We start from the raw sequence: 16,120 nt of genomic DNA on the forward strand, positions 1-16,120 counted from the left end.
CTCCATACAAATTTTAAGATTTTTTGTTCTAGTTCCGTAAAAAATGCCATTGGTAATTTGATAGGGATTGCATTGAATCTGTAGATTGTGTTGGGTAGTATAGTCATTTTCACAGTACTGATTCTTCCAATCCAAGAACATGGTATAGCTCTCCATCTGTTGGTATCATCTTTAATTTCTTTCATCAGTGTCTTATAGTTTTCTGCATACAGGTCTTTTGTCTACCTAGTTAGGTTTATTCCTAGGTATTTTATTCTTCTTGTTGCAATGGTATATGGGAGTGTTTCCTTAATTTATCTTTAAGACTTTTCATCATTAGTGTATAGGAATGCAAGAGAGTTCTGTGCATTAATTTTGTATCCTGCTACTTTACCAAATTCATTGATTAGTTCTAGTAGTTTTCTGGTGGCATTTTTAGGATTCTCTATGCATAGTATCATGTCATCTGCAAACAATGACGGTTTTACTTCTTCTTTTCCAATTTATATTCCTTTTATTTCTTTTTCTTCTCTGATTGCCATGGCTAGGACTTCCAAAACTATGTTCAATAATAGTGGTGAGAGTGGACATCCTTGTCTTGTTCCTGATCTTAGAGGAAATGCTTTCAGTTTTTCACCATTGAGAATGATGTTTGCTGTGGGTTTGCCATATATGGCCTTTATTATGTTGAGGTAGGTTCCCTCTATGCCCACTTTCTGGAGAGTTTTTATCATAAATGGGTGTTGAATTTTGTTAAAAGCTTTTTCTGCATCTACTGAGATGATCACATGGTTTTTATTCTTCAATTTGTTAATATGGAGTATCACATTGATTGATTTGCATATATTGAAGAATCCTTGCATCCCTTGGGAATAAATCCCACTTGATCATGGTGTATGATCCTTTTAATGTGTTGTTGGATTCTGTTAGCTAGTATTTTGTTGAGGATTTTTGCATCTATGTCCATCAATGATATTGGCCTCTAGTTTTCTTTTTTTGTGACATCTTTGTCTGGTTTTGGTATCAGGGTGATGGTAGCCTCGTAGAATGAGTTTGGGAGTGTCCCTTGCTCTGCAATTTTTTGGAAGAGTTTGAGAAGGATGGGTGTTAGCTCTTCTCTAAATGTTTGATAGAATTCACCTGTGAAGCCATCTGGTCCTGGACTTTTGTTTGTTGGAAGATTTTTAATCACAGTTTCAATTTCATTACTTGTGACTGGTCTGTTCATATTTTCTATTTCTTCCTGGTTCAGTCTTAGAAGGTTATACCTTTCTAAGAATTTGTCCATTTCTTCCAGGTTGTCCATTTTATTGGCATAGAGTTGCTTGTAGTAGTCTCTTAGGATGCTTTGTATTTCTGTGGTGTCTGTTGTAACTTCTCCTTTTTCATTTCTGATTTTATTGATTTGAGTCCTCTCCCTCTTTTTCTTGATGAGTCTGCCTAATGGTTTATCAATTTTGTTTATCTTCTCAAAGAACCAGCTTTTACTTTTATTGATCTTTGCTATTGTTTTCTTTGTTTCTATTTCATTTATTTCTGCTCTGATCTTTATGATTTCTTTCCTTCTGCTAAATTTGGGTTTTGTTTGTTCTTCTTTCTCTAGTTCCTTTAGGTGTAAGGTTAGATTGTTTATTTGAGATTTTTCTTGTTTCTTGAGGTAGGCTTGTATAGCTACAAACATCCCTCTTAGAACTGCTTTTGCTGCATCCCATAGGTTTTGGATCATCGTGTTTTCATTGTCATTTGTCTCTAGGTATTTTTTTTATTTCCTCTTTGATTTCTTCAGTGATCTCTTGGTTATTTAGTAACGTATTGTTTAGGCTCGATGTGTTTGTGTTTTTTACGTTTTTTTCCCTGTAATTGATTTCTAATCTCATAGCATTTTGGTCAGAAAAGATGCTTGATATGATTTCAATTTTCTTAAATTTACTGAGGCTTGATTTGTGACCCAAGATGTGATCTATCCTGGAGAATGTTCTGTGCACACTTGAGAAGAAAGTGTAATCCTGCTGTTTTTGGATGGAATGTCCTAAAAATATCAATTAAATCTATCTGGCCTATTGTGTCATTTATAGCTTCTCTTTCCTTATTTATTTTCATTTTGGATGATCTGTCCATTGGTGTAAGTGAGGTGTTAGAGTCCTCCACTATTATTGTGTTACTGTCGATTTCCTCTTTTAGAGCTGTTAGTAGTTGCCTTATTTATCGAGGTGCTCCTATGTTGGGTGCATATATATTTATAATTGTTATATCTTCTTCTTGGATTGATCCCTTGATCATTATGTAGTGTCCTTCCTTGTCTCTTGTAACATTCTTTATTTTAAAGTCTATTTTATCTGATATGAGAATTGCTACTCCAGCTTTGTTTTCATTTCCATTTGTATGGAATATCTTTTTCCATCCCCTCACTTTCAGTCTGTATGTGTCCCTAGGTCTGAAGTGGGCATCCTGTAGACAGCGTGTATATGGGTCTTGTTTTTGTATCCATTCAGCAAGCCTGTGTCTTTTGGTTGGAGCATTTAATCTATTCATGTTTAAGGTAATTATCAATATGTATGTTCCTATGACCATTTTCTTAATTGTTTTGGGTTTGTCTTTGTAGTTCTTTTTCTTCTCTTGTGTTTCCCGCTTAGAGAAGTTCCTTTAGCATTTGTTGTAGAGATGGTTTGGTGGTGCTGAATTCTCTTAGCTTTTGCTTGTCTGTAAAGCTTTTGATTTCTCCATCAAATCTGAATGAGATCCTTGCCAGGTAGAGTAATCTTGGTTGTAGCTTCTTCCCTTTCATCACTTCAAGTATATCATGCCACTCCCTTCTGGCTTGTAGAGTTTCTGCTGAGAAATCAGCTGTTAACCTTATGGGAGTTCCCTTGTATGTTATTTGTCGTTTTTCCCTTGCTGCTTTCAATAATTTTTCTTTGTCTTTAATTTTTGCCAATTTGATTACTATGTGTCTCGGCATGTTTCTCCTTGGGTTTATCCTGTATGGGATTCGCTGTGCTTCCTGGACTTGGGTGGCTATTTCTTTTCCCATGTTAGGGAAGTTTTCAACTCTAATCTCTTCAAATATTTTCTTGGGTCCTTTCTCTCTCTCTTCTCCTTCTGGGACCCCTATAATGTGAATGTTGTTGCGTTTAATGTTGTCCCAGAGGTCTCTTAGGCTGTCTTCATTTCTTTTCATTCTTTTTTCTTTAGTCTGTTCCGCAGCAGTGAATTCCAACATTCTGTCTTCCAGGTCACTTATCCGTTCTTCTTCCTCAGTTATTCTGCTATTGATTCCTTCTAGTGTATTTTTCATTTCAGTTATTGTATTGTTCATCTCTGTTTGTTTGTTCTTAATTCTTCTAGGTCTTTGTTAAACATTTCTTTCATCTTCTCCACCTTTGCCTCCATTCTTCTTCTGAGGTCCTGGATCATCTTCACTATCATTATTCTGAATTCTTTTTCTGGAAGGTTGCCTATCTCCACTTCATTTAGTTGTTTTTCTGGGGTTTTATCTTGTTCCTTCATCTGGTACATAGTCCTCTCTGCCTTTTCATCTTGTCTATCTTTCTGTGAATGTGGTTTTTGATCCACAGGCTGCAGGATTGTAGTTCTTCTTGCTTCTGCTGTGTGCCCTCTGGTGGATGAGGCTATCTAAGAGGCTTGTGTAGGTTTCCTGATGGGAGGGACTGGTGGTGGGTAGAGCTGACTGTTGCTCTGGTGGGCAGAGCTCAGTAAAACTTTAATCCACTTGAGTGCTGATGGGTGGGGCTGGGTTCCCTCCCTGTTGGTTGTTTGGCCTGAGGCAACCCAACACTGGAGCCTACCTGGGCTCTTTGGTGGGGCTAATGACAGACTCTGGGAGGGCTCACTCCAAGGAGTACTTCCCAGAACTTCTGCTGCCAGTGTCCTTGTCCACCACAAGCCACAGCCACCCCCTGCCTGTGCAGGAAACCCTCTCAACACTAGCAGGTAGGTCTGGTTCAGTCTCCCCTGGGGTCACTGCTCCTTCCCCTGGGTCCCGATGCGCACACTACTTTGTGTGTACCCTCCAAGAGTGGAGTCTCTGTTTCCCCCAGTCCTGTCGAAGTCCTTCAATCAAATCCCACTAGGCTTCAAAGTCTGATTCTCTAGGAATTCCTCCTCCCGTTGCTGGACCCCCAGGTTGGGAAGCCTGACATGGGGCTCAGAACCTTCACTCCAGTGGGTGGACTTCTGTGGTATAAGTGTTCTCCAGTCTATCAGTCACCCACCCAGCCATTCTGGGATTTGACTTTACTGTGATTGCGCCCCTCCTACCGTCTCATTGTGGCCTCTCCTTTGTCTTTGGATGTGGGGTATCTTTTTTGGTGAGTTCCAGTGTCTTCCTGTCGATGACTGTCCAGCAGCTAGTTGTGATTCTGGTGTTCTCACAAGAGGGAGTGAGAGCACGTCCTTCTACTCTGCCATCTTGGTTCCAGTCTCTTATTTGGATTTATATATCTTTATGAGGTATGTTTTTCAACTATGACAGTTATTTAAACCAAATATTCAAACAAATGCACACAATTCCATTATTAATATATGTTAGTGTAAACAATGACATGTTTCATCTACTAGACTGTAAGCTATTTAAAAGTGGAGATTTTGTCTTCATCATTGTATTCCTAGGACTTTGACTATATGGCATACAGCAAACAGGTATGCAATAAATACTTTGTGAATGAATGACCAAAAATATAGGTAAGTACATTAAAATGAAAATTAGTACACACACACACACACACACACGTATATGTATAATAGTGTAATGCCTAGTTAGGTAAACAAAATATTACCTAAAATTGACTTAGCCCAAAATCACAATCTGATGGTGTTTAATGGCTCAACTTATAAATATTACTTTCTTAATGAGGAAATGTTCTCATAAATGAAGATATCATAGTTATCCTATATAACATATGAGAATCTTTCCTTTCAAAGTGAATCATCAGTGTTATAAGGAATGAATATAAAGTTAACAAAACTAAAGCAAAACCAGTAGAATAACTGTTTCCATAATAGAACAATGTAAACATGACCCAGCACAAACAAAACTGTAAAAGTATTAAAAATTAGACTTTTGGGCTTCCCTGGTGGCGTGGTGGTTGAGGGTCTGCCTGCTAGTGCAGGGGACACGGGTTCGAGCCCTGGTCTGGGGAGATCCCACATGCCACGGAGCAACTGGGCCCGTGGGCCACAACTGCTGAGCCTGCATGTCTGGAACCTGTGCTCCGCAACAAGAGAGGCCACAATGGTGAGAGGCCCGCACACCACGATGAAGAGTGGCCCTCGCTTGCCGCAGCTGGAGGAAGCCCTCGCGCAGAGGCGAAGACCCAACACAGCCCAATAAATAAATGAATAAATAAATAATAATTTTAAAAAAAGAAAAATTACAAATAATTTTAAAAAAATTAGACTTTTGAAATAATAAATTAGAAATAAAAATAAAATAACAGCATTTTTATTTTAAGACTTAGTTTATATCCACTAGTCTCATTAAGAAGCTGATAGCTCCTTCGCATAATTTTCACCATGGTATGAATCTTCCTTTCATGTTTTATTTTTTAATTTAATAATAAATCATATAATTATTAATATAAGTATTTCTGATACTAAATTACACTTAGTTCTTTTATGGTACTTAAAGCAAAGAAGCCCTCACTGCAATTTTATTTGAAAAAAAAATTAGATGCGCACACAAAATAATATTCTAGTAGCTTTTTAATTCTAACTGCATCTTTAAAAGGAAAGATTCAAAGAGAAATGTAAGCAAAATAAAGAAAACAAATGCTGTTCCCAAAAGAGGATTCATAATATCTATATTTTTTGCTAACATGATATAATAAATTGCTAGGATTATAGGAATTATTATATTAATTACATTTAGTAAAAAATTTACCTTATAAAAGCTGAGATACAGAATGACTCATTTAGGGGAACTTCCCTAGCAGTCCAGTGGGTGAGACTCCCTGCTCCCACTGTAGGGGGTGCGGGTTCGATCCCTGGTCAGGGAACCAAGATTTCACATGCCGTGCAGCGCGGCCATAATTAAAAAAAAAAAAAAAAAAAAAAACACCAAAATGACTCATTTACAACATGAGTAAAACTTAAGCTGAATTTTATGGATATCTACCAATCAATCTTCCATGCCCAAACTATATGTAGGGTCTTTCACTCTTAAAATGTATTGCAACGGCAGTATAGAGCTGAAGACTATAAAATGTATAAAATGGAAGGTATATTAAATATGGAAGTACTTCTGTAGCAAATGGTATCACTGTTTTTCATTTTTAGAAACATTATAAAACTTCCTGGAAAGCTTTTTCCCTCATTCTCAGGTTTATAGTTCCCTTAGTTATGAAAGTTTGATGTTATCTAAAAATGTATCCATGATTTATTGATTGTACTCTAATAATGCTTAAGTAAGAAGAAAAAAGAAGCTATAATACTTAAAAGATCAAAACAAAATGAAAACAAAATAAGCAAAGCCAAATTTAGAAGCAAAACTATCCCATTGACACCTACCTCCTGGAAATGCCATTAGCCAGACATTTACGGCTACAGGATTTAGAGGAGAGGGGTGATGACGTTGGGGACAAGTTGAGAGGGGCAATCAAACTGCTGATGATCTCAGTCAACTGTGCACTCTGCAACAAAACAGTAAATCTTTTACTACTGCTAAGCAAGGAATATGGTTAAATCTCAGACCTTTAGTGCCTATTAAAGTTTAACTTCTCATGAAACAAGTAAATGTTTATGTTTTAGTAAATATTTTACTCTACAAAGACAATTTACACCATTACTGATTTTTCCATTATTATAAATAAATCTACATTTTAAAGTACTCCTTTATTTCCATATGCTTTTTTGCTTCAGTTCTTTTGTCTACTCATCCTATCCTCTAAAACATTTAAGCTCAGCTGATAGAATCTACATAAATATTTTCTTTGAGGCAGCCAAATTAATAATAACAAACTCATAGCTATAATTTATTAAGTGCTCATTATGTGCCAGGCACTATACTAAGCACTAAACATAGAATATTTCTAATCTTTACAACTAACCTGCAAAGTAGATAATATTAGAACTACTGATACTACTATTATTAAAATCAATTACAGATGAGGAAGCTGAAGCAAAGACAGGTTAAGCAGCTCGATCATGGATTATAAAATTGGTAAGAAATGGAGCTAGGATTCAAACTTAGGCTTGAATCCTATACCATACTGCTTCTCAATATTTTTCCTAATTCGAATATACCAGTTTTTTCAGGTACCCCAAATTTTCATTGACCCTTATCCTAAACTTATATGTAAGATATTTGTAATATACAATAAATATTATATTATTCTCAAAACAGTCACATACAACAATTATAATAAGCATAAGCCACATCAATGGAAAACAGTACACTTCTACAAAAGAATGACAACATTTTTCATTACACATGTAATCCATCATAGTTCATTGTAGAAAAAAGGGAAAGTATGAAGAGGTTTCAAAAATGAAAAGAAAATAACCTGTAATCATATTTCACAGAGAAAACCATTGCTAATATCTTGGTATATATCCATACCCCAAGAAAAAACTTTATTTTGAATATATGTGAGCATGAGTGTATGTACAACATGCACACATGCACACACACATCCTTTTAAGTAAATTATGCTGCATCAATTTTCTAAAATCTGGTTTTCTTACTTAATATAGTGTGACTATATTTTTAAAATATATAGACATATTTCACTGTTTTATTAACTGAAAGATATTCTATTATAAAATGAAGGGCATATGGAATAATTATTTTGCAATTCTATATTTGTATGAAACAAATAACATGCTATTAGAAATGAGACTAAAGAATATGATAGAGCTAAATATAATATTTGAACTCTTCAAAAAGTCTTCCATGAAAAAGACCCTGAAATGTTTTCACCACTTATTTTCTTGAAAAATAATACATATCTTATGACTTTATTTTTTAAATTATTACATATTTTTAGATTAAAGTTAGTTTTCAAAATCACCAATACATTCTTTGTCCATCTATCAAGTATTCATTAATTTGGTCATACAAAGAAATTTATAGAGTACACTCTTCTCATTGTTCCACCTCCAAAAATATCTAAAAATCTTCTTAGCCATTGGAGGTCGCTAATCAGTATGTGTGAATAACTGGTCCAGAGTGACAGCGTCACAACCAACCTCCAGCTTTACCCTAACAACCACCCCACTCCTGCCCAATAAAACCTCATATACTTGAGTCCATATTTGGGATAGAAAATTCACGGTAAAAATGAATATAAAAGTAAAATTAGGAGAGGCATAATTTGAACTCTGAAAAAAAAATAATCAATTTTAAAAGTCAAAACACTTACTAGCTATTTATAATAAGGTTTCTAATGTAAATATACCAGTGTGAAATTTATTTTAAATTATCTGAAGTTCTAAAATAATGTCACCTTTCAATTTATGAACAAAATATGTTATCTAATAATGGAAGTATGCATTAATACTATGAATCAATGTTATTTTTTAAAACACATGTCAGTCTACAACCCAATAGTGCCTTTATATCTTAACTGCCAACTCTTTAGTTGTTTTTGAGGAACATAAATAAGTTTGGTAAGCAAAACATTCCTCTAACAGTAAATTTAATCAAGTCAAAGGATTACCTGATCTATATTCAAGTTCCACTATGGTAGGCAAACAGTTATATACCAATAGATTATATTTTTAAAAATATGTGTAATACCAGGCTTGCCACCCCTTCTTCCATTTACTTACCCCTAGACTGTCTTCTTCAATGAGTATTTGAAAACAACTTAATTTTTAATTGGCCTATAAAAACATTATGAGCATATGTTTCAAGAGCACATTACCTGTTCACAGGTAATTTATAAATGACCTCTACAAGTGATTGGTGTTGCCCCTTTCTGCATCCTTTTCCTCTCCATGTCCAGAGCCATTAGTATTCTCACAACTCCTGGTTCCTTTCCCTCCCAAAGCCTCTGACACTCCTGTCAGCAATGGGACTTAAAATGAACATGATACCCAAGGCCACCTTCATAGGTGAGCAACCTGTGCAGTAACATGGGGCTGCACTCAGAAGGATCCCATGTTTGGTTAATGCTCTGCTGTCACTGGCTTAAAACTTAAAACTGTTTTTAACAGAGGGCTGTGCTATTTTGTCCTGGGTCCAGCAAACTAGCCAGTTCTGATGTGAACTCAGGTCCAACCAAACAAACTGGTGCTACCAAGGAGAAAGAAAAAATACAAGAGGGACTTCCCTGGAGGTCCAGTGGTAAAGAATCCGCCTTACAATGCAGGGGAAGCGGGTTCGATCCCTGGTGGGAGAACTAAGATCCCACATGTTAGGGGGTAACTAAGCCCGCTCGCCACAACTACTGAGCTTGCATACCTCAACGAGAGAGCCCACCTGCCCCAAACTACAGAGCCCATGCACTCGGGAGCCCATAGGCCACAACTACAGAGCCCATGCACCCTGGAACCCATGCCCTGCAACTATAGAAAAAAAAAAAAACCCGCACACCACAACTAGAGAGAAGCCCGAGCGCCGCAAGGAAGAGACCGCGTGCCACATCAAAAGATCCTGCGTGCCTAAACGAAGACCCCGCGAGCCACAACTAAGACCCAACACAGCCAAAAAAATAAATAAAATACATAAATAAAATAAATAAATATTAAACAAAAAGAAAGAAAAATACAAGAAACCTCTTTCCAAAGGATAAGTAGTGACCTACAGGTAAAAAGAGTCAAAGGTCTGACTGATCAAGTGCTCACGTTATTCTGTGTGAAATAACTAGCATCAAACTGAAAAGGTACTGATCCTAAGGGATGAGGGGAGGGAAAAAAAAAGAGGGAAGAGGAATATAACGAGTATTGATTGAAAACACCACTTATATGGTAAAGTGCATTCCAGTTTAACACCAGATAATTACAAAATAACTTTCTGAATTATAAAATATTCATAATAGTATTTTGACAATGCATTGGAAATTGGAAAATTAAGAAAAACTCTAGGCAATTGCAAACTTAACAAACATGGGGTGGGAGAAGTTACTCCACATTCTGACTTACCAGGATTAAGACAGTAGTAATCTGGTACTAAATTATTTCACAATGTGTGTCAGAAAAACAACAACAACAACAGAAAAATTAAATATGGGCAGGGATGAGAATACATATTACCCACTGGAATAATGTGATCATGCAGCTGTGGTCCCAACTGAGTATATTCTGGCAGATTCAATATGGTTGCAAGTTAACAAACTCTTAGAAAGCCAGGTTTGTTTAAGAGCCACCAAAGTCTAAATTAAAATAAATGGCTTATATTTTTTCTATTTCCTTAGTTTTTCGATTAATCTGCTTACCAAATAAAATATTTTATTTATATTACATTCACTATTTTAAATGTATCTATGTTTTTGCACATTTAATATTTTGTAGATATTAGTATCGACATAATCAGCTTTCAAAAATGTCTTACTGCTATTTTTCATTACGTTCACATTGGGCTAATAAATTTACTGTGATTTGCAGTGATGTGTTTTCCTATTCAAGTACAAGTTATGACTCAATTATTCTTATTTTATGTAATGCAGTTGATATTTATTTTTTTATAAAATACCTTCATATTGTCTATTTCTATACATTTGATATTTTGGCTATTATATATGTAACCTCTTCTTCATTTAAATTTTATAAATAATATGAAATAAATTTTAAATATTAATCTTGCAAAAACTGTTTTGATTTCAAAGGATAAATATAGGACAGAATAATTAAATTTCTGGAGTCATCCATAAGAGGATTTAAATACCAGGAAAAGCTTTGGAATCAAAGTAATTTATTAGTTTATTAGACTCTCTATTTCCACGATCATTTTTTAATGAAAGAATCTATATTCTAATGTTATCTTTCACTAAAACTTTCTATCAATAAATTAATCAAACACCCCATTCAGATCTATTAAGTGGTACCACTGTTCTTTCCCCATGAGAAAAGTCCAATGATGAGCTATTTTGTTAGAAAACAAGATTTTCCAACCCTAGTATAAATGAGTTATCACTCTATAGCTATGTACCAACACTTTACATATTATATTTATTTATTTAATTTATTTTAATATTTTAAAAATTTATTTATTATTTGGTTGTGTAGGGTCTTAGCTGTGGCTGGAGGGCTCCTTAGTTGTGGCACGTGGGCTCCCCAGTTGTGGCATGCATGTGGGATCTAGTTCCCTGACGAGGGATCAAACCCAGGCCCCCCACATTGGGAGCGTGGAGTCTCAACCACTGTGTCACTGGGGAAGTTCCACATATTATATTTAAATAACCTTAATTATATCAATATTATAATAGAGACTATATATACTAAATATTTTAATTGTATTTAATGTCAAACGGCCAACTTTAATAACCAATATCTTAAGCAGAGACACACGTTTATTTGAAGAGTTTATAAAATCAATTAAAAGTCATTTTGATGCCATTCACACTTTACTCTTACTTCACATTACCTGTTTTTCTATATTGCGAAGAAGTAGTGTAGGGCTACTTGGTGACATTTCAAAATCTTGCTCTGGTAAAGGATCTTGACTCTCCTGAGGAATCTGGGGATTCCCTGTAGTGTTTAATGAAGCAGCTTGGTCTGCGAATTGGATTTGCTTTTTCAAAATGTCTTTTGGAAGTCGACATTCTTCTAGGATCACTATCCCCTAGACAAATAGCAATTAAAGAGTTGCAATGAAAACAGATTGACTGCTAGATCAACTTTAAGATTACAATGCTCTCGAACCATGCTTTTTATTATTCCTTGGAAATCAGAAAATAGACATTTGGAAGTACAGTTTAACTCTGTAAAAAAGTCACTGATTTAAAACATGTGCAGCTAAAATAACGTATATTTGATGGGTTAGGCTTGCAAAATATTGTCACAAATTACATACAACAAGTTATTTTTCTTACTGGTTTTAGTTATTAGCATTAAAAGCATGATACATTTAGAATAAAGTAAAAGGCTTATATGCAGAATATGAACATTTCTGACTAAAATTTAGAACATTTTCGGATATAACCTTCTGATATTTTGGTCACTAGCATTTCCACTTGAGTTCTGTATTTAAGCACTCCTAATTTCATAAATCAAAATACCAAAGTTACAAACATCCAAACAATAATCTAACTTTATATTAACTTCTTTCAGAGCACTCTAAAGAACCCCAACCCTGTTGCTGCCAGCCAGGGTTGGCAGGACTGCACCACTGAGAAAAAGTACTCTCTAGGCCAAAGTTCTCATTGCTTACAGAGTAGACGAGTTATTAATAAAGACACAGGTTTTCAACTTTGATGGAGTATTTTCTGAAATGTAAGTAACTGGAGAAATGAATAGGGATCTAGCTGCCTCTGTACTCCCTGCCTACCATTCATACACACACATTCCTCAACTGGCTTGCTGAACTTTCCCCACATTCCCTAGCTTCTTCACTCCAACTGTCCTCACCCTTAAGTCCCTCAGAAGTAATGAAGACAGGAGAGAAAGGGGAAAAAGGATTGCACAGATATGATCTTAATGGTTTCACAGTTCTCGTCATAAAATTTCTTCCCTTCCTACCCCTTTTACTACACTTCCCCCTGCAAAGAATAATACATATTATTATTAAATATATGTGTGTGTGTGTGTGTGTGTGTGTATATATATACACACTTTTTCTGGGGCAAAATGTCAATAAGTTCCTATAGGCTAGTTGGAAAGGTATTAAATGCCTAATGTGGCTAAAATATTATATTCTTGGAATGAAAAATAGACTAAAACATTAATATAAGCATAGAGTATTTCAAGATGGGACAAATTAAATAATTGCTGTGGGCTAGCTTATATCATGTATAAGTACTATACATAGGATGGAAACCACCTATAGATTATATGTCATATATAAGTAGTCTTAGTTTACACTGTAATTTAGAGAATACATCACTTTAGAATTAACATATTCAGATACTGTATTAAACATACATTTTATTATTTTATAGTAATATATTACAAATGATGCTTGGTAAAAGTAACATTTCCTTTTTTACCTATACTTGTAACAGTGCTACTAACTTTTACAAAGATAAAAGGACCCAACTGTTGATCCCATCTCAACGACTATTTTCATAGAATGCACAAATACGGCTGTCAAGAAATCTGAATAAATATATTTAAAAGAAGTTTCTGTTTCACTTGATATTTTAAAAATTAAATTAGACTTGACAGACAGTATCATCAATCCAAAAGCTCTTGAAAGTATCTGAAATGTCTACCCAAAATTTGTACAAGTCTCTAGTAGGTTTTTCACAAGTATCTATATACAAAAGAATATAAGTTTTCACTATATTAAATTAATTATAATTCTATTTGGTTTGATTACAGTTTATATTATGGGCCAGGCTTCTATGAATTACCCTGATTTCATAATCCCTACTTACAGTATTGTTTCTATGCAAAAATTGATTCTGAATTTCAAAAAAGTAGTATAAGAATACTACCTTTTTATAAGTAGGAGGCCTGCTATAGTTAATTCATTGAAGAATAATATTTTAAAGATTCAACAGGGGAGACACTCATAGTCAACTTCATAACCTATTTTGTTCTCTCAAACTGTTGCCCTGGACAAAACTCTCACAATGTAAGAATGGCCCATGATTTTTCTCTGCCATAACCGAGAATAGAGAAGAAAGGGAAGATTAAGTCCTCTGGAGACAAGGCAGAAATAATTCCTCTTCTTAAAAATCAGGAAAAGAATATACATGTGTTGGGTCACCATGATGTATATTTTACAGTTTTGTTTATTAATTATAACTAAATTAATCTGAATTCTTTAAAAGATCAGGAAAGTAGTCTAATGATAGATAAAATAAGGTAAATAACAAAGACATAAAATTTTTTTAGAAGGATGAGTTGTGTTAACTGAAACAAGTGAAAACCTTAGCATAAGATGAAAACAAATCAGCTGCTCAGAGAAGACAACTATTCCTGATAATAACACTAGAGAGATCCCCACCTCCACTCCCAGGGTCCTCATAGAGATGACATAGTGTGAAAAAATAAACAATTGCCTCAGTGAAACAGGAGGTAAGGGGGAAGGGCACAACCCTTAAAAGAATGACATAGCCATAGGACATGACAAAAACTGGTTAGAACCAGCTAGGTCCAGGATGGTAGAATATTCGACTTCCAGTGGAACTTGAGCCTCATCATAGCTCTTTTTAATACATTAGCATGCTAAATGACACACCCACCAGTGCCATGACGGTTTTGAGGCCAACCATAAAAGGTCAAAAAGTGGACAGTGGCCCTATTCCTGGAAATCTTCACCCTTTCCCTGAAATAGTTGGAATAATCCACCCACTCATTAGCCTATGAAATTACCCAGCCCATAAAAACTAACCACGCTGTATTTCGGGGACTCTCGCCTTCTGAGATGCCCCACACTCTGTCTGTGAAGTGTGTTTCTCTCTAAATAAATCCACTTCTTACCTATCACTTTGTCTCTCACTGAATTCTTTCTGCAATGAGACATCAAGAACCTGAGGTTCACTAAGTCCTGAGACCAAGTGTGCTCTCAATTAAAAGATCGTGGGTTCAAGTCCCAATCTGGGTCCGGCCAGGTTTGAGTCCCAGCCCATGGGTTCAAGTCCCAGTCTGCGTTCTGGCTGGGTTCGAGGCCCAGCATGTGAGTTCAAGTCCCAATCTGGGTTCTGGCTGGGTTCAAGTCCCGGCCAATGGGTTCAAGGCCCATTTGAGGTTCACGGTTTCATAAGCAACATATTTATTATTTATATAAAGTCATCAAAACTAATTTTAAGCAAAAACTTAAATGAAAACTTTAAAACAAAATGTACAATTTAAGATGTGGAAGACCCTATTATAGGATAACAAAAGAAATCTAAAGGGGAAATCATTTAATATAGGATAGCCAGTCTCTCTAACAAAGAAAAACTATTTTAAATTTTTTTCTGAAAGTGAGAAGAAGCTGTTGTCTCAGTAAAAGCTGGAGCAGAGAAAAAGAGAAATATGGCAGTTGTAGTGTGTTGACAAAGCTGTTGCAAGAACAAGGTATGGTATGTTGCTAATACCTGCTTTCTTCTAAGAATTTAAGCAAAATTTAGACCACCTGGAGTGTATCAAAGAAGGGGCAAATGACACACTTTAGGTCATTTGTCCCTTATTTTACACTACTAAAACACTGTGTGTTTCCCGACCAGAGACACAAAAGTAACACTTATTTTAAAAGGCTATTTATAAAAGAGCACCTCAATTTCTTTCCCATTTCCTTATCTCTAATTTAACTGAGAAGAAAAGTTTCTTTTTTCCTTTCAAGATACATTAAATAAAAAGTTCTGTCTCACTTAAAATGCATTAAACCACTCTTCTCAATTTTTTAATTACAATAACTCAAGAAGGTATTAGAGCAAAAAAGTGATGTTTTCCCTATTCAATACAATAATAACTCAACTAAACTGCACATAAATAAGCAATTAAACATCTTAATTTCTAAGAAAGGTAAGCAGAAGCTATCAAAGAAATATTGTATTTTGATAGCATAATTATAATGATATCTTCCATAAAATAAACATAATATGACTCTTAAGGGAACAAAGGGCCAGAATCACATCTAGCCTGAAACAAGAAAAAATGTAAGGCTACATAAATTATTGCTGGAAAGACTTATTTCCTTAAAATAATTTATTACAAATAGATATTATATAAACATATAATCAAACTTCAAAAAATGTTTAAACAACAAGTATAAAGCATTGCTTAGAACACAGAGAATATTAAAATACCCTTTCTCAAGTCAAAGCAAAATGAACCAGACTGCCTAGATTCAAATATAAAACTTAGTTATCAATTCAACTAGGAACCCACTTTCTTGGAAATTTCCAAATTGCTTTAAACTTGATTTGTTCTTAGAACTCTACTGGCTTTTATAAAAACTACTTGTGACATCTTTCAAAGAAAATCATCAAAGAAAACTATCTGGTGATCTTGAGAAGACTGGGAGATCACTACAACTTAAGGTCCAGGTGAAGACAGTTAAAAAGGAGAAAGAGTAACTGAATAGGAAACTTCC

General features: G+C 35.0%; 1 protein-coding gene across 1 annotated transcript in view; it reads right to left on the minus strand.

The window, feature by feature from the left end:
• KANSL1L (KAT8 regulatory NSL complex subunit 1 like) overlaps positions 1-16,120 on the minus strand; it is a 168,708-nt gene that overhangs the window by 80,502 nt on the left and 72,086 nt on the right. The window contains 2 exon segments of the mRNA XM_082467398.1: positions 6,505-6,626; positions 11,522-11,719. Coding sequence (XP_082323524.1) covers positions 6,505-6,626; positions 11,522-11,719 — 320 coding nt within the window.

Source organism: Balaenoptera physalus (assembly GCF_965194825.1).
Source record: "Balaenoptera physalus genome assembly, chromosome: 6".
NCBI classification, from domain to species: Eukaryota; Metazoa; Chordata; class Mammalia; order Artiodactyla; family Balaenopteridae; genus Balaenoptera; species Balaenoptera physalus.